Source organism: Orcinus orca, chromosome 2 (genome assembly GCF_937001465.1).
Source record: "Orcinus orca chromosome 2, mOrcOrc1.1, whole genome shotgun sequence".
NCBI classification, from domain to species: Eukaryota; Metazoa; Chordata; class Mammalia; order Artiodactyla; family Delphinidae; genus Orcinus; species Orcinus orca.
Window position 1 is genome coordinate 85,155,696 of NC_064560.1, and position 25,213 is coordinate 85,180,908.

Genomic DNA, 25,213 nt, shown 5'->3' on the forward strand with positions numbered 1-25,213 from the left:
GGCAGGGACTGGTCCTCATGGTCCATTTTGGAGAGGCCTTGTGTGCTGGTAAAATGGAGGGAGACAGCTCAGGAGGGAGCTACAGTAACCTGAGCCTGGAGTCAGGGGAGAGGAGAGAGTTGAGGTGTCCAGAAGGGAGAGGGCCTGGTGGGTGGTGCTACAATCCTGAGCAGGGACGGGTCTGGGAATGTGAGGAGTAGGCAGGTCAGTTACGGGTCAGGGCCCCCACCTTACAGCTGAAGCTCTGAAAGCCAGAGAGGTACTGGAGCAGTGACGTGATTTGAGGGCTTCTGACCCCCTACATCAGAGCTAAAATACAGCGTCTCCCCAGATGTTCCCTGGCCCCGGCCATTTCTAGGCTCCCACACTGGGAAGGAGAGCAGCAGGATGGAGGAATGTGGGCCCAGTTTGCAGTGGACTGACTACCTGCGTGACTCGGGGCAACTGATTTCCCCTCTGAACTTCAGTCCCCCCACCTCAAACCCGGGAGGATCAAATGACCCCGTGTTTGTTCAGCAAGTAGCTGGGCCATAGCACCCACAGATCATGGAATCTTGGAACTTAGAACTGTTTAGCGAGGTTGAGGCTGGTGTTTATTTGAAATCCGAATCACCAGGGAGAATCCTGGGCGAAAGTTTGGGGTTGAAGGGTTTAAGTGCCCACTCAGCCCCAGGGCCTGTTTCCATATCTGAGGCGAGGCCTCAGAGGCTGGTGCTCTGGGAGGGCAGGTGTGCCCCAGCTCCAGGGTCTCCCCTCTATCCTGTCAGGACCCACTGAGTCAGAGCCCCACGGGCCTGATGCCTGCTGTTCCCGGCACTCCCATAACCCCTAGCTACTGGACTGTGCTCACCCACTGAGCCCCACTGAAGGATGCAGGTGAGTGTGGGGAAGCTGGGCATGGCAGTCCCTGGGGCCTGGGCCGAAGCCTGACTGCCCTTTTCCTGGCAGGTGCTCTGACGGGGCCCCTGAGGGAAGCTGGGAGTGGTCAGAGAAGAACCTGCGGGTGTGGTTGGCAGAGAGCAGGTAGCAGCGGGCTGAGCTGGCTGGCTGCCTGCGGGCAGCCCTGGAGGCCCTGTCTGCGCAAGCACAGGTGCTGCAGAAGCAGGGACGCAGGCTGGGACTCGGCAGGACCCAGTGTGAGCTGCTGGCTCCGAAGCAGAAAGTGAGGCTCTGGTCCTCTCCCCGTGAGTCCCCAACAGGGCTACCATGTTGAAAGTGTCATCTCTGTGAATGGCACCCCCTGGAGGTGTGCAGTGCATTGCCTGGTGTGGCTGGGAGCAGTGGATAGAGGCAAAGGAAGGACCAGGGAACCTCTGCCCTTCCCCTCCCAGGTAGAATAAGAGGGAAGGAGGTGGCTGGTTTCAGCTCAGTGGACAGAGGAGTTTCCTCAGAAGCCCAATCACCCCTGGTGAAGCTTCAGTCCCCAGAGAGGGAGGGAGGGTTATACACACTGAGGCTTCTAGGGGAGGTACCCAGCATCCCTGCCACATGTGAGAGTGTGGACAGTGCCACCCTGTGATGGCCTAGATACCTAAGCCTTTATGTGACCTGGTGGTCTCAGCCCACAGCTGACCCTCCTAGAGCCACTGCTCCCTACCAGCCAGGGAGGACCCCGGGAACCCAGTTGACATGCCTGCCCACTCTCCAGCATTCCACAGCAGCAGCCCCTGTACTCTTTTTTTTTGTTTATTTTTTTTAAAATATATTTATTTATTTTTGGCTGTGTTGGGTCTTCGTTGCCACCGGCGGGCTTTCTCTAGTTGCACCGAGCAGGGGCTACTCTTCGTTGCAGTGCGCCGACTTCTCACTGTGGTGGCTTCTCTTGCTGCAGAGCATGGGCTCTAGGCACGCGGGCTTCAGTAGTTGTGGCACATGGGCTTAGTTACTCCACGACATGTGGAATCTTCCCAGACCAGGGCTCGAACCTGTGTCCCCTGCATTGGCAGGAGGATTCTTAACCACTGCGCCACCAGGGAAGCCCCAGCCCCTGTACTCTTGCTGGAGCTCCAAAGCCATCAGGAGCTGGGCTGGAGAAGGTGATGTGTCTTGTGTCCAGCTGGAGGTGGAGGGTTTTACATCTAGAGCCAGTAGTGATAATAGCTGTGCAGCTCCAGGTCCATGCTGGGCCCCCAGCTGGGCTTATCACAGCTGGTGGAGCAGGCAGGGCCTTGTGGAGTGAGCCTGCTTTATCAGGGGCTGCAGACGCTGCCCTGCGGGGGGTGGGGGATGTGTGTCGTGAGGCTGGGCCAGCCCTCTCCAGGGGCTTGTGCTACCTTCAGCCCTCCCCCCAGCAGGTGAAATGCTCTGTGGCCCGCCTGGAGCAGGAGAGGCTGTGGGGTTCCCAGAGACAGAAGGAGTGGAGGAGGCCAGACCAGGACGCAGAAGACAAGTGAGGGTGCTTAGAGATGGGGGAGGGGCAGAGTGGCAGAGGACGGGCAGACAGTCCCTTCTGCCCCCATGATCCTGCTACTTACTGCAGACAGAAGTGGAGAAGGCCCAGCAGTGTTTGGACCAGATGGGCCGACAGTCTCTTGGCCCAGAGCTCAGCCTGGGGCCCCCTGAGGTAGGGATGACCAGCGCCCCCCATCCACGTGGGTGCATGACAGGGCCCTGAACACTGGCCCTCCTGCGCATTCGGCCCTCCCTACACTTCACTCCCAGGTCTTCATTCTTGGAGCAGTAGCTGGGGAAGGAGGCCAGTGCAGGGGCTTCTGTTCCGCCCAAGAGGGACGCCCCTCTCCCAAACATTTGGGAAGACCCTGCGATCATCCAGCTGACTCCTCTCACGGTTCAGATGGGAAAACAGTCCAGATGGTTAGGGAAAAGCTTGTTCAGGGTCATAACAGTGTGGTCTGAAGATTAGGAGGAGCCCCCTAGACTGAGTGTACCTGCAGGAGATCCTGGTGCCAGGCCTGCAAGGCCAGGAGCAGAGTTGGGATGGCAATGGCCCAGGCACTTCAGGGCCCAGATGGATTCTCGATGACGGTAGCTGAGACCCCTGCACAGGCTCAGGATACAACCTTCCTGCAGGAACGGCTGCTGATGCTCACCCAGGTGGGTCAAGACAGGGAAATGGTCAGTCCTGCAGGGAACCCAGGGTACCAAATGAGCCAGGCTATGCCCACCTGTGCCAGGGAGCAGAGAAGCAGGGGAACCTGGGCCCTGTCCTTGGGGGATTCTGAGGTTGAGTGGCCCTAAGGACACCATGGAAAAGAGAACGACCAGGAGGGACAGCTTGGAGCAGGGCCCCCACACAGCCCAACTCCAGTGAGCACAGTTCACATCCTTGTCCACCAAAACAGCACCCTCTGCTGGTGGGAAGCCAGGGACTGTCCAGCCTCAAATCATTTGGTCCAGAGTTGAAGCCTGGAGTTCTGAGAAGCCTCTGTGGGCTGGGGTGGTCAGAGAAGGGCTCCTGGAAGACTTGACTCTCAGAGGATGCGGAGGTCAGGAACTCGGGAGGAGGGAGCTGCGTGGGTAAAGACCCACGGGCTAGCTCAAGCAGACAGATCCCAGCCAGGGGAGGCTGAGCCATGACTCAGGATGGAGCGGGGTCTTCACAGGTGAACAAGAGACTCAGGAGAGCTGGGCCAGAGCCACCAGCAGCTAGGGGCCTGCTTGGAGCAGCTGCGGCAGCTGCAAGGAGAGAAGACGGTGTTGGAGTGCCACGTGCAGGCCCTGGAGGCAGAGCGTGTCTGGCTGCTTGGGGAGAAGTCGGTGCTGCTAGCAGCACTGAGGGCAGCCCTGGGCCAGGAGGCCTGGTAAATGGCTGCTCGGGCCCACCCCTCAGTGCTCAAGCTGGGCTGGGGGGGTGGGGTCCCTTTCTCACACTGGGTGAGATGGCCTGTGGGCAGGAGGTGGGCCAGCCTCTGTCACAGCCAGTAAAGGAGAGGAGCCCAGAACCCCAATCCCTAAATCATGTGGCCAAGGCCAGACTCCCTTCCCCAGGTATCAACACTCCTGGTTGTCACATTCTGGCTCATTTATGGGAGCATGTGGGAAATATGTCAGCTTCAACAAGTCCTGTCTCCCTGACACATGGGTGAGCCCCTCCTGCTGGCCCAGGGCCAGGCTCAGGGGAGGTGCAATAACCTTGGCTGCTGAGCTCAAGTCAGGATGCTTGGGAGTGGAAGTGCTCAGGACAGAGGGTTTTATGTGTACAGGGAGCCGTGAAGGAGCGTCCTCTCTCCCAGTCCCCATCCCTGCCATCAGGACATAGTGAGGACACCCATGCAACTTGGAAATGAATCATTGAAAATGTACGAAAAAAGGTGTGGGTGATCTGAGGTCCATGCTGTGCCCAGACCACCCCATTTCTAGTAGCACATTCAAGGTCCACGAGGTACCAGTGCCCCTCGGGAAAGAGCTGGAGGAGAAAGAATCACATCCCAGGCTTCATGAGAAGGTGGCTGAGTACTGGAAGGCATGCTGGCACCAGGTAGCAGTTGCTCTGAAATTCAGAGGAAGAACTACAGAGACTTCAGAAGCAGAATGAGGCCTGACCTCCCCAGGTTGGTGCATTCTGTCCACCCCTTTCCTCTCCCTCCCCGTTCTCTTCCCCACCGCCCTGTCCTTCCTCCTGCATGCCAATGAATCTCTTCCCCCTTCTCAGGATGTCCCGGCTTTGTCCTCCACTTCTTTCCCTTCTGCCTCTTCCTCATCATGCTCCGTCATTCTCCATTCATTCATTCAGCATGCATTTACAAACCACCAGCTACATGTCTGGCCCTCTTCTGTACACAGTAGAACCAAAGTAGGAGCTGACCACTCCCTGTCCCCAAATGCTTCTGGTATTGGGGGTGGGGGGGGAGAATCAAGCAGGCAATTATAATTTAATGTGCCTAATGAGGGGAGAGGCACTATAAAAGCTATGGGCGGGGCGGCAGATAGCAGAGTCCTCCCCAGAGAGGGGGCTTCTGAGCCTCGAAATTTTCGCTGAGGGATGAACAGGCATCTTCAAGGAACAAAAGAAAAAAGGGCATTTCAACAAGAGGGAAGAGCTCATGCAAAGGCCCAGAGAGGAGAGGCATGGAGGCGGGGGTGTTGTGAATAGTCCCTGACCCAAATGAGAAGTGGAGGAGGTGAGGAATTGCTGTGAAGTGTGGGGGCCACAGCAAGGGCTCGGGGGTCCCAGGCCCTGTCCACCCGACTTCACCTCTAGCTCCTCCTGGAGGAGGCCTTCTGCTGGCCAGCACCCTCCCTTAGTCTCCTGGCCAAATGCCTGTGTGCACGGGCAGACAGACAGTTGGACACACACACAGACCAAGATATACATCAGACACCCACCCAGAGACATGTGCACATGCTCCCAGATGTGCCCACACAGAGACACAGAGAAATAGATAGACACCGAGGAGATGGCTCAGAGCCACAGTGATGGAGAGCTGTAAGGACCTGGATGGGATCCACGCTGTGCAGCAGGACCCCAACCAGAGGTGGTCTGTTGCTATGGCTGGAAGCACAGGGAGAGGGGTCTCAGCAGCAGTGCTTAGCTGGCCCAGGCCTCACAGAAGGTGGAGTTGGTCTAAACTGGTGAACCTCAAACTGGGGTCCAGAGCTGGGCTGAGAGGGCTATTAGTTCCTCAAGGAAGCAAATTTGCAGTAACAGTCTGCAAATGCACATTTGTACAGAAAATCTCATTTTTTGTCTGTTTCTCAACCCAGACTCTTGAGGGTCGGAGATTGTCTCTCTGGGGCCTGGAGGGACTCTTTTCTTTATGGGGTGTGCAGTGGATCATGCCAGCGAGAAGGTAGGGCACTCAGTGACCAAGGGCCAGGCCCTCTGGTCAGATTCAGGCTCCGGGAAGGCAGGAGGTGGTGCCAGGGGAGCCCTATGCAAACACCATGCAGTTGGCCCGTAACCAGTGCAGATGTGAGCCCCAGCTCTAGGGTCTCCCAGCTCCGTGCCCCTCAGGGACTGCCCTGCCCTCTCTCCCTCTTTCCAGTCCCTGGGAGCTCCTCCCAGGACTAGGACTCACCTGTGAGTGAATGGGTGCCCCAGGCCCTGAGCTTGTCCAGGGAAGGTGACCTAGAAGTTGGCCCTACATCGTGGGCAGGGGTCCTGTGTAGAGCAGCCAATGGGCCAAACACAGCAGGGAGAGGGGGCAGCAGCTGGATAGGGTCTGATGCTGCATCAACATCTGGCTGCAGGGGACGTGAGGGGCACTCAGGGCCTCCAGCACTCTGCACCTCTAGTCCCATCCCCCACCTCAGGCTCCTTCCACCCTGACCCTCTCTGGGTCTCTACCTCAGTCTTTCTTCCTCTTCAATCCCAGGATTCTGTGGGCTTCACTGTCCCCAAAATAGTGGTTAAGACTGTGGGCTCTGGAGCCTGACCACTGACTCCACATTATACTAGCTGTGTGCCCTTGGGCAGATTACTCCATTTCTCTGGCCCTCATCTGTAAAAACCAAGAACAGTAACAGCTTTCCTCCCCCAGCAGCTGGCTGTGAGGGTTAAACTGGACAAGCATGTAAGAAGCTCAGTGCTGTGCTGGACACGTGGCATGTAGTCATGAAATGTTAGCTGCTATCGTTACACACTTCATGCTGCTGCAGGCCTGGCCGCTTTCAGGCAAAAGTCTCCCTTCTGAATCAGGGTCCCTTTGGGGCCAAAGAGCTGCCATGGGGGTTTGATCTCATTCACCCTCTGTGTTAGTTTGCTAGGGCTGCTATAACCAAGGACCACAAAATGGGGGGTTTAACCAACAGAAACTTACTGTCTCAAAGTTCTGGAGGCTGGAGTCCGAGATCAAGATGTCGGCAGGGTTGGTTCCTTCTGAGGGCTGTGAGAGAGCATCTGTTCCCGCCTCTCCCCCAGCTTCTGGTGGTTGCTGACAGTCTTGGACATTCGCATCACCCCAGTCTCTGCCTTCATATTCACAAAGGACTCTCCCTGTGTGTATGTTTCTGTGTTCAAGTTTCCCCTATTTATAAAGACACCAGTTATACTGAATTAAGGCCCACTCTCATGAGCTCATTTTAAATTTACTTCTGTAAAGACCCTGTCTCCAAATAAAGTCCCATTCTGGGGTACGGGAGGTTAGAATGCAAACATACCTTTTTTTGTGGGGGACACAGTTCAATCCACAACACCCTCCAATTTGCTTCCTGCTACCTTCTTGTTGGCTGGGTTGGGTTTGACTTGGGATCTTGGGGACCCAGCTGTTCTTTGTCTTGTTTTTCCCCTCCCTTAATCCCAGGACCCTGGCACAGCTGCAGAGGGGCTGGAGTGTCCACGGGAGGGGCCGCTCAGTGAGCCCCCAGGCACCTCGGGTGAGGGAGGTGGACTGGGGTCCAGGCTGGAAATCGGGCTCCTCTCTGCAGGCGGGGCCCTGCCCAGACTCAAGAGCCTGTGTGTGGGTGTCTGTGGGCATGAGAGGATGGGGGTGGGGCTCCCCACAGATGGGGCTGCAATCTGTGCTTCACTGCCTGGCTTTGGCCAGTGACAGGAGCAAGACGCAGGCTCTGGAGGGAAAAAACAACCAGATGACTGCCAGGATCCAGAGGTGGAAGGTGGGAGGAGCTAGGGGCTGCCTGGGGTGGGGGGAGTTGGGGCCCACCTGGGGTCAGGGCCCCCAGAAGCCCTTCCTGATGACCCTAGAGTTTTCCCCAAGCCTGAAACCAGGGACCTAGTGGAAAAAAGTAAGCAGCCCGGGCTCTGTCACAGGCACTAGCCCCTTCCCCTCATGGGGCCTCAGCTTCCCTGTCTGTATAATGGGTCCCAAACTCCATGTCCTGGCCCCTGTAGTACCTGGGGGCTCAGGTCCAGGGTGTGGGGCCTCTTGGGCTAAGGCAGCCCTTCTGTCCACAAATGGATAAGGGCCTCTCACTCCAGTCTGAGCTGGATGCCTGGGGGCAGGAGCAGGACTCAGGGTGCAGCTGGCACTGGAACCTGCAGCGTGAGCTACTAGGGGCAAGGGTTGGTGCCCTCGGATGAGTGTGGCCCGGGCCTGCCCACACGCCAGGACAGGGACACGAGAACCTGGACAGTCCAGCCGGCTGAGAAGGAAGGCCAGCCGCCCAGGTGTTCCTGAGTCCTAGGCACCCGCCCTCTTCCCATAGGTGTGGGCCCCGGCAGAGCCCCCAGGCAGGCTATGAGTCTGTGCATGCAAGGTGGACTCCACCCCATCCCCAGCCCCCTGTGGAGGTCTGGGCCCAGCTTGGCTTCTCTCTGGGGACCAGACTGGCATTTACTGAGTGGGCACCAGTCAAGCCCACTCCCCTCAGCCTCCAGTCCCATAGTCTGCAGGGGAGGCCACTGTGGAATCCTCCCTGGGCCTCCCAAGCAGCAGGGTTTCCAAGAACACAGAGATGGGGTTGTGGCCAGGTGGCCTTGGACAAACCCTCTGCTGACTCTGGGCTCAGGTTCCCATCTGTGCACTGGGACTGGTGTCGGCAGGACTCAGGAGGGGTTCTTGACCCTCAGTGATACTATGACCCTATTTGGTTTACCCATTAGGTTGCTGTCCCTGGGTCATACTCTCCAGATCTTTAGGGCCTGTGTCCCAGTGGAGTGGCCCACTGTCCTTGGTGGGGCTAATGACATACAGAATGGGATGTGGGCAAGGCCTGCCCCAGGTGCTGCCAGAGCCGAGGCCTGCAGAGAAACCCAAGGAGTGTCCAGGGGGCCCCCCCAGGGGCAGAGGGGAAAGCTTGGGAGCAGGCAGGGGCAGAGTCACTGCAGCCCCACTGGGAGGTGAGAGCTGGCCTGGGTTGGTCCTGGCTGCCCTCCCTCAGGGCTGGGGACAGGGCCTCCCAGGCAGAGGATGCAGCTGTGTGGACCGGGCCCTCTAAGACCACGCTGGGTCCTTGTGACCAGGAAACTGAGGCCGAGGCCACCTGGAGAGGTGAAGGTAGGGTGAACTCCGGAGGCGGGGAGGGGAAAGCTTGTTGGAACCAGTGAATTGGGATCAGGATGTCTCCCCCGAGGGCCAAGAGCTGAGCCTAGACCCACTGCAGGCTGGACCCCAGGCTGCCCTGCTCTTGCATGGTCTCGGGGTGGCCCTGGGTGGGGACCAGGCACTCGCTCCTTGGCAGGGTGGGCTCACCAGTCAACACAAAGCAAGTGCATCACGGTCAAGGCTCTGTGGGCCCGGCCTGGTGCACAGGGACCCAGTGCAGGGAGAGAGGGGAGGACCTGGAGACAGAGGGGGATTTGGAGACCGGGGCCTGCCCTCAGGAAGCTCTCAGGCTGGAAGGAATTAGTCATACAGGGAGCACTGAGGGAGTTTCACCCATCAGTATTTTTGGACTCAGGGAAATTTTTAGTCACCTAAAAATTAGGAGGGGAAGAAAGAGGCCATCTTGCTCCTTCCCCCTAGTGCTGTTCCGTCAGCTTCTCCCAGCACCTGATAGTCAGCTGTCCCTTCTCTGGGTCAAGACGTAGTCCCAGGCAGGCCCCTGTGAGAATGGAGTGGGGTGATGTCCTTGGGGAAGCACCAGATTGAGATAGGAGTCAACGACCGTCCCCCCACCCCCAGTTCCTGCAGACTTCGCTGCAGGAGGTGGGCTCCGAGCTGACCCAGATGCGGCCTAAGCTCGAGAAAGCCTGGGACGTGCTGAAAGCTCAAGCCTCAGAGCTGGAGGCTCAGCAGCTGGCCCTGGAGGGTGCCCAGAACCAGGGGCTCAACTCACCCCCACCTCTGTGCCGCTGCCAGGCCTGCATGCCCAACGAGGGACCCACAGTCTCCCCTGCCCATTCCTGGTCACACTGTGGCCACTGGCTTTCCCTTCTTCGACTCCCTAGTCAAGTCCCTCCCAAGCCCTCACTGCCCCCTTTCCGACAGGGCTGAAGCCCTCGAATGTGCTCACTGCCTCTCCCCACTCCCCCTCAAGGTGGCAGAGAGCCTTGCTGAGAAGCTGAGGCTGGAGCAGGAGCTGGTGGGAGAGTGAGGACCATGGGGGGGGGGAGGGGCACCTGGATCTGAGGGGCTCTGGGGGAGAAACCCCCCTCCCTCACAGAGATGCTCACCAGGCCCCACAGCTCTTCCCCTGCCCCTGAGAATCTGGGGCAGGTGGCAGGGGGCGTTTGGGGACGCGCTGTTAAGTGAGCCCTCTCATCCCCTCGGGGGATAGTGATGGGCCTGGGGCCTGACATATCGCCCTGTCTGCCTTCTCTTCTCTGAAGAGGGGAATCTAGGGGAAGAAGCAGGAGGGAGCGTGGCTAGGTGGGTTCTGGGGGTACAGAGAGTCAGGATGTCTGGGTTCCTGGGCCTGGCGTCACAGATTGAAGGAGAGTGGCCTTCAGAGCTGAAAAGTCCTGTGCTCGAGTCAGCTTCTCCACCAACCAACTAGGTGAGTATGAGCAGGTGTGCCTTCTCTAAGCCTCAGTTTCCTCATCTGCAAAATGGGGGTACTGACAGTACCTACCTCAAAGGACGATGTGAGGATTACACGAGACGGTGCATGGAGCACAGTGTCTGTTTCCAGTCCCCCTAAGCTTCCTGATACCTGGGGTCCAGTTTGGGTGAGTCAGTATTAAAGCCATAAAACCACAGAGATGTGCCCAAGACCAACTGTGTATGGGGCTTCAGTTACAAAGTCTATCCATTGTTCCACCAACAAGACATTGTCTACACTTCTTATTAAGTTCAGGAAACAATCTGATATAATGTGCAGCCACCAGGGATAGACAATGCCCACGACCAGGAGCTTGAATACTGTCAGTGCTTGGATTCTATTTCACTCTGACCAAGGGCCTCATCTTTATGACCCTGCGTGGAGGAGCTGGACGGGGTGGGGGATCCTGTCTTTTGCCTCAGCTGCTCTCTGGGGATCCCAAGGGAAGCGGGGCAGATCTGTCAGTGGACCCTCAGGCTGGGAACTGTGTCCACAGGGAACAGGAGCTGGTGCAGCTCCGAGCGTCAAGGGCTCCAGCGCCGGGAGGACAGGAGCCTCCATCCGCCTCTCAACTGAAGGTAGCATTTGGGGATTCTCCAGAGGGACAGGCAGAGTGACCCCTGCCTCCCTGTGGGACCCAGGCCCAGTCTCTCTCTCTGCCTTCGTCTCCCCATCCACAAGTTGGAGGGGGAAACAGAGGCTCGAAGGGCCCCTCCAGCTTGGACCTTTGCTGGTTCTCCTGGATTCCTCAACTGCCCACCCTTCCCCGGCAGAGCGGGAGCTACCGCATACCTGGTACCTGCCCTGCCTCTGCGCCCTCTGTGGGGGTCAGCCTCTGCCTCATCTGCTTCCAGATCGTAGCCACAGCCCTGGAACCAGAGGAAAGGAGCATCTGAGAAGCAGCCAGGGGCAGTGCCCAGGCTGGGGAAGAAAGGTGGCGTGGAGACTGAGGCCCAGAGCCACGAGGGAACAGATTCACAGCCTCGCTCTGCAGCACAAGAGACTGAGGTCAGCCCCTGGCCCAGCCCCAGGGAGCCGGGCAGTCCTGGCACAGAGGGCCTGGATCGATAGGCCTCAGGAAACCAAGTGGGGAAAAAGACTCTTGGGGAGAGGGGAGGCCCCTGTAGCTATGCCTTTAGGCCCCAAGGCCAAAGTCTCTGTCAGGCCTATTGTAGGTGGCTGCAGTAAGAGGCTGTCCTTGTCCCCCACCTGCCACGGGGCCTGAAATGCTCACGCTGGCACAGGGTTCCTGACTCTCAGTGGTTGAGGCCACCTGGCTCTTTCCCAGGGGGACCCTGTGGCTCAGAGTAGAGCTGGGCAGGGAGTGGCCAAGTGGGGATGCTGGGGTCCTCGTGGGGCTTGGTTGGCCCACTCATTGCCCCAGTGCCAGCAGAGTGATGGCTGGGACCCTCTGTCTTACTGGTGAAGGCCTTAGGCACTGGGCTTTAGGCTTTTCAAAGTGAGTTTTCATTTACTTGTGCTTCATTCAAATCACTCTGCAGTTTCCATTTCACAGACAGGAAACTGCCCAGAGAAGGGCAGTAACTTGCCCTAGGTCACACAGCAAAACAGCAGCTAAGCCCCCTGGTTCCCTAACCTGTCCCAGAAAGGTGGTTTCTCATTTCACACTGCCTATTCTGAGCTTGAGAGCAGGACCATCTTTAATGGCCACAGGCCAGGCCGGCTTAGGGCTGACATCCCCCTCAAGGTCAACTGGCCATTTTTCTTTTTCTGAACTTCCCTCCCCACCCTCCTCTGTGCTTCCTTCCCCTACAGAGCTCTGTTAGCTGGGCCACATGCCCCCCAGAACCATCCTCGATGCTGTCACTGAACGCTCCCCCCATCTACTGCCTTAAGTGAAGCAGGGTTTTGCAGAGGGGGACTCTGGCAGGGCAATGGGACAGAACATCTTTGGGATTGTTTCTCCAGCATCGTCCTCCACAAAATGTCCTCTGCCCTCCCTGCCATATACAGGCTACTGTGGGGGCTGTCAAGTTCTCAACTGATTGGTCCAGCACTGGGTGCTGAACCCAACTGAACCAATGGTCTCCTTCCTGGGGTCACTGGACTTAGAACAAAAGAGTAATCTTTCCTGGGCTGAAAACTGGACACATAAAACTGGGGAGCTGTCAACCGCCGTTTTTCTCTGGGGAAAAAGGTGTATTTCAGTAAGAGTAAATGGAGCTGACGATTCCCAGAAACTGAAATTGGGATGGAGAGATTTTGGTTCAGCCCAGGGGGTCTCATGCATGCAGAAGACATAAGTTGACCTTTCGGATGGTCATCTCACCTTGCTCTGTAGCTCAGGCGTCAGGCTGAGCTGGTCTTCAGGAGGGGAGGAATACCTTCCACGGGCAGCGCTTCTGGGTTCCAGACCCTTCCTGAGGCCAGCCCCAGGTCCCATTGCCCTTGGGCTCCTCCACATACCCTGATGTCGGAGAATAAATACCCCTCCTGTCTGCTCATATGGGCCTGAGCGATTTGGGTCCCTTACGAGGGAATGCCTCCAAACCAGATGGCTGCCCACCCTGTCCCAAAGGCCCTCCGGGTAGGCGGAGCATTGCCCTCCACCGGCTTATCTCAGACCCGGCTCCGGTTTGTTCCCCTGGCACAGAAGGCCACCCCACCACCCCTTTGCCTTCTTGTGTGTCCCTGTGTGCCAGCTGCTGACGGGGTTGGTACTCACTGTCTCCAAGCGCAGCGGGGGCTCCCACTCTTCCCAGTCCTGCTGGTCTGGTCGGTTCCTTCTCCCTTTCCTTCCGGTGGTGATTACAAACCTTCTCTTTCATAAGTCCCAAGCCACCAACTCCCCCTCCTTTCCGGGCAGTAACCGGCACTTCATTTCATAGGGAGGCGGGCAGAGACGCTGCCGGCGCCGGACCGACCCTCCAAGCGCCGCGCGGCCCCAGGCCCTTCCCAGCCGCCCCCCACCCCCCGCTCGCCCCATTGGCTGCGCGGAGGGCACATGCCCAGCCCTGGCCAATGAGGTGGGGGAAGCTGCGGCTCGTGGCTGGGAAAGCTGGTCCCGGGGATGCTCACGTCCCTCAGGTGACCCCCCCTGCTGTGCGAGGCTTGGGGAGTCGAGTGGGGCCAGAGCCGAGACGTGGGATAATCAGACTCCCCTCCCCGCGTCCTCTGCTTCCCTCTCGTAACCGCGTTGGGTTACCCCTGCCCTAACTTAAAAGAGGCATCTGCGGGAGAAGTTGGACAGCTGCGTTAGAGTCCGTTCCCAGCCCTGCCATTCACTACGTTTGTGACCTCGTGCACATTTCTGCTCTTCAGTTTCTTCATCTGTAAAATGAACGAAGTCTCTGCCTCACAGGTCTATGGGTGCAGTGTTAAATGAGACACTGAGCAGAGTGCTTTGCCTCGCTCGTGGTTAGGGCAGATTCTGGACTCCGTAGCCACCGACTGCTCTTCTCACAGCTCTGGGACCTCATGCTAGTTACTCAACCTCTCTGCGCCTCCAAACTCATAAATGTGTAGAGGAGCAAACGAGTTAATTCATGCAAAGAACTTAAACCACACCTGGCATACACCAGTGTTCAGTAATTGGTAATTTCACAGTCTCCTTATTACCATCAGTGCCATCCCATGTCCTGGGGCACACGTTCAGAGTTCCTCTGGGGTACAAACCTGGGAGCAGAATTGCTGGGCCCCAGGGCATGGGCACGTTCCACTTTACTAGGTACAGCCATAGTGTTTTCCAGAGTTAGGCTAATTTATCCCCCCCCAACCCCCAGCAATCTGTGAAAGTTCCCATTGCTCCCCATCCTCACCAAGGCCTGGTATTTTAAGACTACAGTTTGTGCCAATCTGATGGTGTGGAATGGATTTTTGTGCATTTCCCTGATTACTAATGAGGACCATTTTATTTCCTCTTCTGCCAAACACCTGTTCATGACTTTGCCCCCTCTCCTCAATCCTTCTTTTTGCTTTTGTCTTAACAATAAGCATTTAATGGCCGCTGAGCCTGCGCGTCCGGAGCCTGTGCTCCGCAATGGGAGAGGCCACAACAGTGAGAGGCCCGTAATGCAAAAAAAACAAAAAAAAAATAAGTATTTTTTAAAAAAAGAAAGAAATTCTGACTAGTTGTGTGTTACAAGCATCTCCTCCCAGTTTGTCTTTTTATCTTATGGTATCTTTTGATGAACTTTTCTCGGAGGGTCTAGTCTGAGGAATTCTTCCTTTTCTCGAGGTCTTAGATATTCTCCTATATTTTTTTCTGTTAATTTAAAGTGGGATGGAACTGCAGTGGCTCAGTGCCTTGGTCTTCTCAGATTCTCCATCTCTACCAGGAGGCTTATTCAGCTGCCACTTCTCCCTCAGCGTCCCCTCACAGCCACTCCATACTTCTAACTCAAATGTCTCTGGACCCTGCTTCTCCTCATCTCTGGGCCTCCTCCCATACCAGGCCCACTGAATCTCCATGTGGCAGCCTCCTGGTGTGTCACAGGAGGTTGTGACGTGTGATCCCAACTATTGGTTAGTAATTAAAGTACTAAAGGGTTGGTTATTTCTTTCAAAAGATTTTAAAAAGTCAGTGAGAGGTTCAAGACTGTCCCAGTGTCACCCTCACTTTCTAGCACTTCAAAATGGCGGAGAGAACACCGCCCCCCCCACCCGTGCCTCAGAGGTTGCAGACAGGCGAGGTGTATGTTGTTATGGATGGAGATGGGCAATCACAAACCCACCCAGTGCTTTACCTCTCTGCCCATTTCTTTTGGTTTTGCCAAAACCAGGTTGTGCCCATACGATGCGCATCGTGGCAGAGAAAAAGGCTGAGCAGTCTGGGTATAGGCCTGTTTCAGTGGCAGTGTCCCAGGGTGTCCATGCCTAGAATGTCTCCCAGCTCCAGATCACCCTTCTAGAAAAGCCTCTTTCTAAGCCTATGTCCTCCTTAAAACATGTCAGCAGGGTCCCGATGCTCAGAGGATGGTGCCCAAATTCCTTAGCCGGGGCTCCATCCTGGCCCCAGCCACACTTTTTTCCAGCACCCCCCAACCCTAGGCACTGCCCACAGTTCCCCAATGCCAGGTCCTTTGATGCCACCGAGCTTCCACACGTATCACTTCCTCTGCTCTTCCTCACGTCTCCAGTTGGCCACCTCATTCTTCTAGCTGAAATGTCCGCTGCTGGGAAGCCTTCCAGAGATTCCCTAGTGAGCTGCTCCAGCATTTATCTACCCCACTGGTCCCAGTCATGCTGTATTCTAAAGACTCGGTTTTTGTCTAGAGTCGTGTGTGCCTCCCAGACAAGAGTGTGAGCTCTGTGAGCGTGGGGACTGTACTTATTCAGCAGGAGCTCAAAGAGGGCTTGCTCATGGAGGAGACCCCTGGCCCTGTGCCTGCTGGGACCCTGACGTGACACCAGGGGAGTCAGTTTTGGTGATCATGCAATATCAGCGGTGCCCAGCTAATACAGAAGACAGGCTGAGAGTGAGCGCTTTGGGAAAACGGTGGGTGAGCAGCGAAGAGAAGGGTTAGGAAAAATCAAGGGATCAGAGGAGTGGCTCACTTAGCCCCTTTCATTCTGAAGGCCCTCGCCTCTTCCCTAGTACTGTCAAATGAGAGAGTCACTGAAAGCGCCTGCGAGACCTGCTTGTGTGAAGAGGTAGAGGTTTATTGAAATATAAACATTCGAGAACATGTAAGATAGAAAATGACCACAACATATACAGACACTTGCTGCAAGAGGACTTCTGAGGTATTTATCCACTGCCTAGGCTACCCATGTGCTATCACATTTTTTCCTGGTTAAATACAAGTAAGATGGGGAGGGGGAGGGGACGGAGCGGCCCTGGCCAATGGCTGCCATGTGACCTCAGGGCTGCACCGTCAGGAGAGCTCCTCTTGGCCCAGGGCCCCATTCTGGGGGCAGCTGCCGGCGCTCCCACCCTCGGGCTTTCAGGCTGAGACCCTGCTGTTGCCCTTGAGGGCAGCGAGGGCTTGCTGAGAGGGCAAGCTGGGCAAGCTGCCTGAGGAAAGGGAGAGGATCCAACAACCAGGAAGACACAGTGCACCACCCCTGTGTCCTCCAGGTGGGAAGAGTCCATCCTTTGTGACCAAAGCCCTGAGAAAGACACACTGGCCAAAAGTCTGCGATGCCTTCAAGTGGGCCCAGCGCCAGCCAACCGGGCTCCTCCCTGACACGGACCTCAGACGCCCTTCTCTGCCAGGCCCTGCGCCGGCCTGGTGAGGCCAGGAGAGGGTCAGCCCCCAATGGATGGGGCTGTGTGTGTGAGTATGTGTGAGTGTGAGACAGTGTGGAGGGCTAGGGAAGGGAGAGAAGATGCAGTCAGTGCAGCTGCAGCTCACTGGGCTGAGGTATGTGTTTCGTGCTCAAGCGTATGATTTCCCTTTCCTTTCCTAGATGGACTGAGTGTTAGTCGTGCGTGGGCTTGTGCCACCATGGTCTCCCACCACCACAGCGCGATGATGTCACAGCAGGTGGGGTTCCACTGAACACTGCAGGGCTTACTCGATTGAGAGGCGAGCCTTGTGTGAGAATCACCTCTTCTTTAGGACACAGGAACAGCCCACTCCACCCCAGGGTCCAAGAGGAGAGACAGAGCTCTTTCAGCATCTCCTCACCCTCTGGGGCAGCTCAACTTCTCCAAGGTCCATGGCCTCCACAGCCCACTCCTGCCCTGAGGTGGGAATGTTGAGTGAAGGAAAGATGCCCTGCCCCCACCCTGGTGAACTGGGCGCTGGGGTTTGGGACTGCCCTGCTCTGGTGGGAAATGGGTCAAGGGCCATCTTGAGAACCGGTGTGGTTTCACGATCCAACCTGCGTGAGAGCGGGCCTCTCCGTTCCACCTCCTCCTGCCACTGTGATCCCTGAGTCGTCTCTCCTGCTGCCTCGCTCGCACCCTCACTGGGGTCTTAGGGAAGGGCCGGAGGGGCTGGGGAACCAAATCATTTGCTCGGCTTTTGGGGTGATCTGCTTTCATTTCTTTGGTGCTACAATAACAACAATAAAAATTTTAAAGTAAAAAAAAACACAAAAGTCAGCAAACACATATAAAAAAGATTTCAGAGATGCAAATACTTCCTGAAGAATCAAACATCAACAGTTACAAATCTGAGGTATTTCAATGAACCTGACATTGGCAGGTTTGGGCCCCATGAGAAGAAGAGGGGCCCAAGGGACAAGTGGGCTGTTTTCTGGGAGAGCTGGCCAACAGGGATGAGTGGGGACGTGAGGTCTGGCAGGGTCAGAAAAGGGTCAGTGGAGTGGGTGCCAGGGCCTGCCTGGGCAGCCCCTGAGGCTCTGCCTCTCCCTCAGCAGATGCCCAGCAGGCCCTGGGTCCTGAGGACTGCCCTCATGATCCCTGTCTTGGGACCATTAAAAGGGGGATATGGGGCCCTGAGGACTGCTTCAAGACTTGAATTTGAGAGACCCACACCCCAAGAACCAAACATGGGAGGCAAGGTGGGTTGGGAGGACCCCATGCCATGCTCAGCAGAGAAGGGCCACAAAGACATGCTCTTGGCTCCTAGCAGCCCCACACTGGAGTCAAAGATTGGGGGACTGAGCAGGGGAAGAGACCAGTGACCCTGGGGTCACGGCAGAAGGCAGGGGAAGGGAAATAAATTAAAGGGGAAGGGATGTGGAGGGCCTCCAGCCCTGTGTCAGCTTACAGATTGTCAATACACTGTGCCCGGGATGGGAGGTGGCCTGGGAGCCCTGGAGGAAGCTGGACGCCCACAGACCCCGCCCAGTTCTCCAGGACAATCCCTGATTGGACAACGCTGCCCTGTCAGGCCCCTCCAGCCTCTCCTTGCCTCTAGAGTACAGCAGGACCTGATGGAGCCTGGACAGACGGACAGGTCCAAACTCTCAACATCTGGCCAAATGGTGTTTGATGTGGGCTCCATGAGATGAGGTAAATTCTGTGCATCAGCTTCCTCCACTCTCGATGGGAGGGTGGAGGGAGTTGGGAGCTGGGTCCTGCCCCTCAGAGGGACCAGCTGGTGGAGGGCTCTGCACTGGGGGTGCCCCGGGACGAGGTAGGACTTGGCGAGCAGTGAGAACTGCTGCTGCTGCTGGCGCTGCTGCCGATGCTCTGGGGAGCGGATCCTGCGATGAGGTGGACCACAGGTTTCTGGGCAAACAGCACACCTGAGCGAGTGGGGGCGGGGAGAAGCAAGTGTGAGCACATTGGGAGAGGAGGGACAGGTTCAGGGGTTCAGTTCATTCCACTGTATCTATTGCCGCCTAACTCTGGGCGAGGAGGTTCCATGCTGGACGCTGCGCTAGGTGCCGACACTGCCCTGCCTGCAGGTGCTTACAGGCTGGTGAGGGGGACGGACAGAGTCATTTTGCTGAAATGTCACAAAGGCTCTAAGTGAAGTGTACCCAGCGTGTTGTGGGGGAAAAAGGCGGCTTTGGAGGGCAGGGGAAAGTGGGTCAGGAGAAGCTCTGGCGGGAGAGCATGCCTGGACTTTTTAGAAAAAGTGGCCACACGAGGAGGAGGAGACGGTGTGGCAGGCAGAGGAAATCTGAGAGAACGAAGAACAGAGAGAGGCGGCGAACGTGCTGGAGGCTGGTGCAGCAACGCGGTAGGCCCGGGGGGAGCTGAAGGCAGGCGTGCGGCACAGGAGGCTGGAGAGGTGGCAGCGCGAGGAAACGGAGGCCTGCATGTCTCCAGGCTGCCGGGGTCGTACCCTGTGGGGCTTGTGAAGCCCCTGAAGTTTTAAGGGGAAGAAGGGGACGGACATCACGCGACGGGCATTTCAGAGCTCTCTGTGGGGCTGGGAGGATGTGGGTGGATGGAAGCCTGCAAGTCAGAGCTACTCTAACAGGGGAGAAGAGAGGTCTGAACCAGGGCCATGCGGCGGGGACGCAGCAGAGCAGTGGCGTCTGCTGAGCTCTGGTGGGTGATGGGCCTGAGGGGCTCTCAGGAATGACTTCCAAGCTCCGGGCCTGGGTGACTGCACAGCCACTGAGAAAGGACACAGGTGGGACAGGATTGAGGCAAGTGAGGTTTGGGGAGCCTTCAACTCTCTTCTGACTGTTCCCCATGCTGAGGGAGAGGAGGCATATCCTCCTCTCTCCTGAGAAAGGATGAGAGGAGATGGAGAGCCAGGCACTGATCTCCCCCTTTCCTGCTTTCCACACAGACCTACTCCCAACCCCCAAACCTCCTCGACCACACGGCACCACCAGAAGGCAAAGGGCATCCAGGCCCTAGCCGCCAGCTCGTCCAGTCTCCCTGACGGGTCTGTGTTAGGCAGAGACCTTTGAACGTGGCGTGGTCTCTGAAGCACTGACTCTGTGGTGAGTGGCTAGGCAACTTGGCATCCCTGCTTCTCTGCAGGCTGCTTCCAGGAACTCTGCCCCTTCCCTGGCCCCAAGCGTGATGCCCCCAGCAAGTGGCCCGGCAGAGATCCAGAGCGGCCTTGGCCCCAGTCCCCAGAGCAGGAGCACTCAAAGCATGCCCTGTGGAAATGCCCCTGGTTTCGATAGAAGGTGCAGCTCTAAGCCCCCTCCACTGGGTACCTCCCCATGCCCCCTCTAAAACAGGTGATTGATGCCCAGGCTCCCAGCAGGAGGCCACTGGCCAGAGTGCCCATGCTCTGGGGCCCCCACTCATCAAGCTGTGCTTAACAAGAGTCAGCTGGAGGGACTTACCTGGTGGTACAGTGGTCAAGAATCCGCCTGCCAATGCAGGGGACACAGGTTCAATCCCTACTCTGGGAAGATCCCACATGCCGTGGAGCAACTAAGCCCGTGCACCACAACTACTGAGCCCACGCACCACAACTACTGAAGCCCGTGTGCTGCAACTACTGAAGCCCACGCGCTGCAACTACTGAAGCCCGCGGGCCTAGAGCCCGTGCTCCGCAACAAGAGAAACGACTGCAATGAGAAGCCCGCGCACCTCAACGAAGAGTAGCCCCCGCTTGCCACAACTAGAGAAAGCCCGTGTGCAGCAACAAAGACCCAATGCAGCCAAAAAAAAACAAAAAACAACCAGTCAGCTGGCTTTATCCCCAAACTCATCTCTACACTAACAAAATGGGAGTGGGAAACGGATTGCTGTTTCTATGAAAACTAAGTTGAACACCTTGGAAAGTCTTCGTAAAGGTGCTAAACCAACCAACCAACAAAAAACTGTTGCCAAATTAGATCTAGGAAGAGACAACTGTAAAAGACTGGGGGGAAAATCATGAAAATATAGGCTGATTCTGCTGCGCTCAGATTCCTTTGCCTGTGTCAGTTCTTGGACCATGACAGATGATGTCCAGGAAGAGAAGACCTGAACCAGTCAAAGAAAGGAGACACATGCATTGAAAGACTGTAATGGTGGACACTGATTTAACTTATAATACAATGTTAAAGGTGTGGATAGAGTTGATTATGATTCTTTACGTTAAATGACTTTTTCAAATAACGAGCCAACCATTGGTCGAAAAAGGGTTAGACAAGGGGTCTCCATCACTTTATCAAAGGTGGTGGTGGTGGGGCTTCCCTGGTGGCGCAGTGGTTGAGAGTCCACCTGCCGATGCAGGGGACAAGGGTTCGTGCCCCGGTCCGGGAAGATCCCACATGCCGTGCAGTGGCTGGGCCCGTGAGCCATGGCCGCTGAGCCTGCGTGTCCGGAGCCTGTGCTCCGCAACGGCAAAGGCCACAACGGTGAGAGGCCCGCGTACCGCAAAAAAAAAAAAAAAATGGTGGAGGGGGATCTGTCATCCTATTAGCAATCCTCAGCCCTCCTCATCCGGAAGAACTACTTTACCTTTGGAACCTTGAAAGGAAGCCACCCCTGGGAAGATGTTCAGACAGAAGGGTGACAAGGGGGTCTTGCAGGGAGCTGTACTGAGGCTGGCTGCCACCCTGCCGCCTCCTTCAGAGCCCCAAGAGCCTCACCTGCGTAAGTGGTGCCGTCGATGTCCACAGACATGTTGATGCTCCCAATGCTGCTCGTGGTCAGGTTCACTGCTGCAGCCGAGGCCTCTGCTCTGTCCTCTGCTGGGGACAAGGGAGACAGCAGGCCCGGTCAAGCCCTCCGGCATTTCTGTCGTTCCCTTCAAGGCTCTCCCACCCTCCCGGCCTGGCCACAGCAGGCTGAGGCCTCCCAGAGTTAGAAAGCACCTGGATAACCTTCTGCCAAGTGTAAGGTGTGGCAGGAGAAGCAGGCTGGTGAACGTCCTACGGCTTGCTTTCTCCACTGAACCACTTCACCTTCCCAACTCCCTCTGCTCTCAGAGAAGAGGCATCACATAGGCAAGGAGGCTGACCTCAGCTCGCAGCTGCGCACTGATGCTTTCAACACGATTCAGCAAACCCTGAGCACCCACTATCCACCGGGTGGGGCGTCAGAGGTCACTAAGACCCAGCCCCTTCCTCTGAGGATTTGCCTTGCCTCCTCCTCCCCTTAACCAGGCTGGGAGGTCCCCAAGGAGAGGGTCTACCTGCTCAGCACCTGGCACTCCCTCTCCATCTGAGCCCTCCGTGGTTTGTGGAAGGCTGCAGGCGCTGGCACACAGGGCCTCGCCTGGCTCACCCGAGACTCTGCCCTTTCATGATGTTGAGAGCCAAGAATTCTTCCAGATGAGCTGCCTCATCTATTAGCCTGTGGCTTGTGCAGGGCCAGGGGCACCTGGCCTGAGAGGGTCAAGAGGGCAGAGCCCTGCTGTCCGGGCTGTCACCTCCAGTTCCCTTCGGCTCCTCGCCAGGGGGGGAGTGGGACAGGGAGGGGCTGCCTGGGAACACGCACAGCTCTCTTCACACCTGATTTCTTCCCAACACGAGCCCGCTCATGTTTGTTCTGAGATAGAGTCAAGAATGGCAAAGAAAATGTGTGTGAGGGGGAAAGGGGAACAAGGGATGTGGAGTGCGTGGTTGCGGGTGGGGGGGAGGGGCGGGGAGAAGGTGGGGCACCTGAAAAATGTGGAGGGGAAGGGAAAAGATGCCAGTTATGCTGCCAAACTTGTATTTCCTCCTCCCCTCTCTCCCGGGGGTCACTGGCAGCCTGGCCTGAGGCAGCTCTGGCCCCTCACTGAGCCTCCGGAAAGGAGGTGCTGTCTTTCTCCCAGATGGTGAGGCACTGGGGTGAAGGGCGAGCCCTTTAATTGAGACAGATCAAAAGGCAGGAGGGGACGGGGAAGACGCGGCAGCTGTCCCTCAAGGCCTCCTGCTCCTCCTTGAACAACTGCTTCTCCTCTTTGCTAGAGAGCAGGGCACGCCTGAGGAAACTGCAGGTCCCCTGCAAAATGACTTCAGCTTTGGTGAACTGAGACCTCTGTGGCCACCAAAGCCTCAGGTGGCTCTTTGGCCTCTAGATCCTTCTGGGGGCCAGGGGGGGCAGAACCTGGAGGGGCTCCACCCCAGTCCCCGGGACGTAAACGGGCCCTCGAATGGAGCCGGGGTTTGGCGCCCGGGCCCGGCACTCACCCCTGCCATTGATCCTGATCTTCATGGGCAGCTGCCGTGCCATGCTGAAGAAGTTGCGCTGGAAGGCCTGCTGCACCAGGCGCTGCTCCTCCTCTGACAGCCTGGACGCCTTCTTCTCAGGCGGCTCCCCCGACTCCAGCCGCTCCCGCAGCTGCTCCAGCGTGGCCGTCCGGGTACCGGCCTGCTGGCTGGCCAAGGTCACAGGCACAGCCAGGCGATTTGGCACGGGCACGGTTGTCACTGGGACTCCATCACCTGACAACGGCACCAGAGCTGGACCCAACCCATAACCCACCCTCCCACCTGGGTCTTGGACCCAGGGAACTTGGCGCCCTTCCTCCCTGCCCTTCCTCCTCACAAGGGCCCTGCAGACCTTTCCTGAGAGTGGTTGCTGGGGATATCCGAGGGCCACTGGCATTGGTGCCACTGCCGGAGCCCAGCCCGAGGATGGGGAAGCGGATCTTGGGTGGGGAGAGGAGGGCAGGGGCCCCAGCGGCAGCGGCAGAGGCAGAGGCAGCAGCGGGCGAGTAGCCAAAGAGGGAGGAGCTGTAGCTGGGCCGGCGGCCCTCCCTCCGGTTGCCATCAATGGCTGCCTGGAGCTCGGCCGGGGAGCTCAAGGCTTTCTTCTCGCACTCGTAGGCATAGAGATACTTCATATACCTGGAGAGAAGGAAGGAAGGAAGCCAGAGTCATCCAAAATGTGGCACGAGGGCTGCCCAGTTTAAGTCGATGGGCCTCTGGAAGCGGGCTCTGTGGGGCAGGCTCTGTCCTCTAGGACAAAGGAGCACAACCTGGTGCATGTGATGGAAGAGGAACCTCCCGGACAGCGAAGCCCCACCCCAGGCCCTCTAACTGCTACCCAATTCTAAACGCAGCTCGAAGTGGAGGCACGGTTCATTAGGGAAGTAGATACTTTCGCTAACGTTTCATGTTTTTGTGGCGCCTTTCTAGTGTCCTGGGAGAAATGAGAAATGCCATGTTTTGCAATGTCTTTCTGGCTCCTTGATCTCCTAACCATTCTGAGTCAGGCTGGTCAGACAGGAGCAATTCTTCCCACTGTGTGTGGACCTAGAAGTGATGTCCCTCTTTGTGTCAGATGCCCCAAGAAGCAATTCGCTACCCAAGAACCTTGGGAGAAGGACTGCTATGCTGGATATTGCTCTGTTCCCAACTTCTCCTGGAACAGTTTCAACAAGGCCTTAACATGTCACCTAACCTATGCATGGCTGATCTTTCCGTATTTTTCACAGAACAACGTCCAGAGTTCTGAAAGAACAGATTCCCCTCTGGCCCTCATTCGCCAGTGCTCCTCCTGTTCTCACTGCTTCTATCACCCTTATAATTAACTCAAATGGGTAGAAAAACAGGTCGCCGATCCCAGTGGGATCCCAGTGCCTGCCTTCCTCTGGGTCCGCTGTTGCTGGGCAAGCTGAGTGTCAGGTAGGAAGGGCCAGGCTTAGGGTAGGGGCGCTGTGTGGGAGATGACGTCCTGGAAAAAGCGTGAATTTCAGAGACAGAAGCCCAGGCGTGACTCTTCAGCCTGACCACTTACTAGCTGGTATGGCTCTGACCAAACGATCTAACCTCTGAGACTTAGTTCTTGTTATCTGGGAAACAGGGACAAAAACCTTCTTGACGGGGTTGTTGGTGAGGTTTGAATGAAACAGAACAGTGAAGCAGCAGCACACAGGAGATGCTTGGGAAGGGGTGCTCTCAGGATGACTTAGGTTAGGGAGGGATTCATCTCAGAAAGCTCCAGGCCCTTTCAGGAATTCCGCCCATCTTGTTCACTATACAGTGGAATTTCCTTCCTTCCTCTCCTCTAGGTTAAAGCATCCCCTTTCTCCAGCCTTAGCTTCCTTTCCCCAAGGCTCTGGCCACTCACTGGGTCCTCAGGGTGAAGGCGGCGCTGGTGATGGACGTGGGCAGGTTCAGGCCTTTGGTGATCTCCCTCCAGATCTTCTTGTTGATGATCTCCACCAGGCCCCCCTTCTCCGTCACCAGCTTATACAGCATATACAGGTCCAGGATCTGCTTGGCCATGATGGGGATTCGGTTGATGGGGGTCCCTGTGATTGTGCAAAGAGAGAAACAGAGGGTTGTGTCATTACCATGCAGAGAAAGAAGACATCTGTGGATGCCCACCCTTTTGCTGAGTTGGAAATATGTTCATAAATCTGCTTACAAGTATAATTTGACTCGAACTCTCAAAGCCTGGAAGCTATCAGACTAGCTGCCAGTTCTCCTTGGGAAGAACAGAAAGATAGGTCCAACTCACAGGCTGTGTGGCCTTGGGTAAAACACACAGCCTCTCTGGGTCTGTTTCCCACCTGTAAATAAGAGGGCCAGACTAAATGACTTCAAAGATTTTTTTTTTTTTTGCTAGCAGTATGATTCCAGATACTTTCCTAATGATTTGGCAACTCAGTCCTCTGGAGCCTTCAGAAGCTGTTCAGCTGCCTCCTCAGGG

General features: G+C 56.7%; 1 protein-coding gene and 1 long non-coding RNA gene across 5 annotated transcripts in view; both read right to left on the reverse strand.

Moving 5' to 3' along the window:
- Nucleotides 1-869: 869 nt before the first annotated feature.
- On the reverse strand, nucleotides 870-13,006 carry LOC125963282 (uncharacterized). The gene is made up of 5 exons (XR_007475112.1): nucleotides 12,632-13,006; nucleotides 11,134-11,210; nucleotides 9,275-9,402; nucleotides 6,720-6,926; nucleotides 870-3,636 (listed from the first exon to the last, which is right to left on the reverse strand). It is a non-coding gene; the product is annotated as an uncharacterized LOC125963282 (long non-coding RNA).
- Nucleotides 13,007-15,942: 2,936 nt separating this feature from the next.
- The window catches only part of ARID3B (AT-rich interaction domain 3B), a 53,991-nt gene continuing 44,720 nt past the window's right edge, over nucleotides 15,943-25,213 (reverse strand). Inside the window, exons 5-9 of one of the 4 annotated variants that reach the window (XM_012535375.3) lie at nucleotides 24,629-24,812; nucleotides 23,117-23,403; nucleotides 22,744-22,998; nucleotides 21,217-21,318; nucleotides 15,943-18,465 (exon numbers count right to left, since the gene is read on the reverse strand). In XM_012535375.3, coding sequence (XP_012390829.1) covers nucleotides 18,302-18,465; nucleotides 21,217-21,318; nucleotides 22,744-22,998; nucleotides 23,117-23,403; nucleotides 24,629-24,812 — 992 coding nt within the window. In that variant the 3' untranslated portion in view covers nucleotides 15,943-18,301. The remainder of the gene's footprint in view (nucleotides 18,466-21,216; nucleotides 21,319-22,743; nucleotides 22,999-23,116; nucleotides 23,404-24,628; nucleotides 24,813-25,213) is intronic. The other 3 variants (XM_049705266.1, XM_049705267.1, XM_049705265.1) reach the window with 3 other exon arrangements.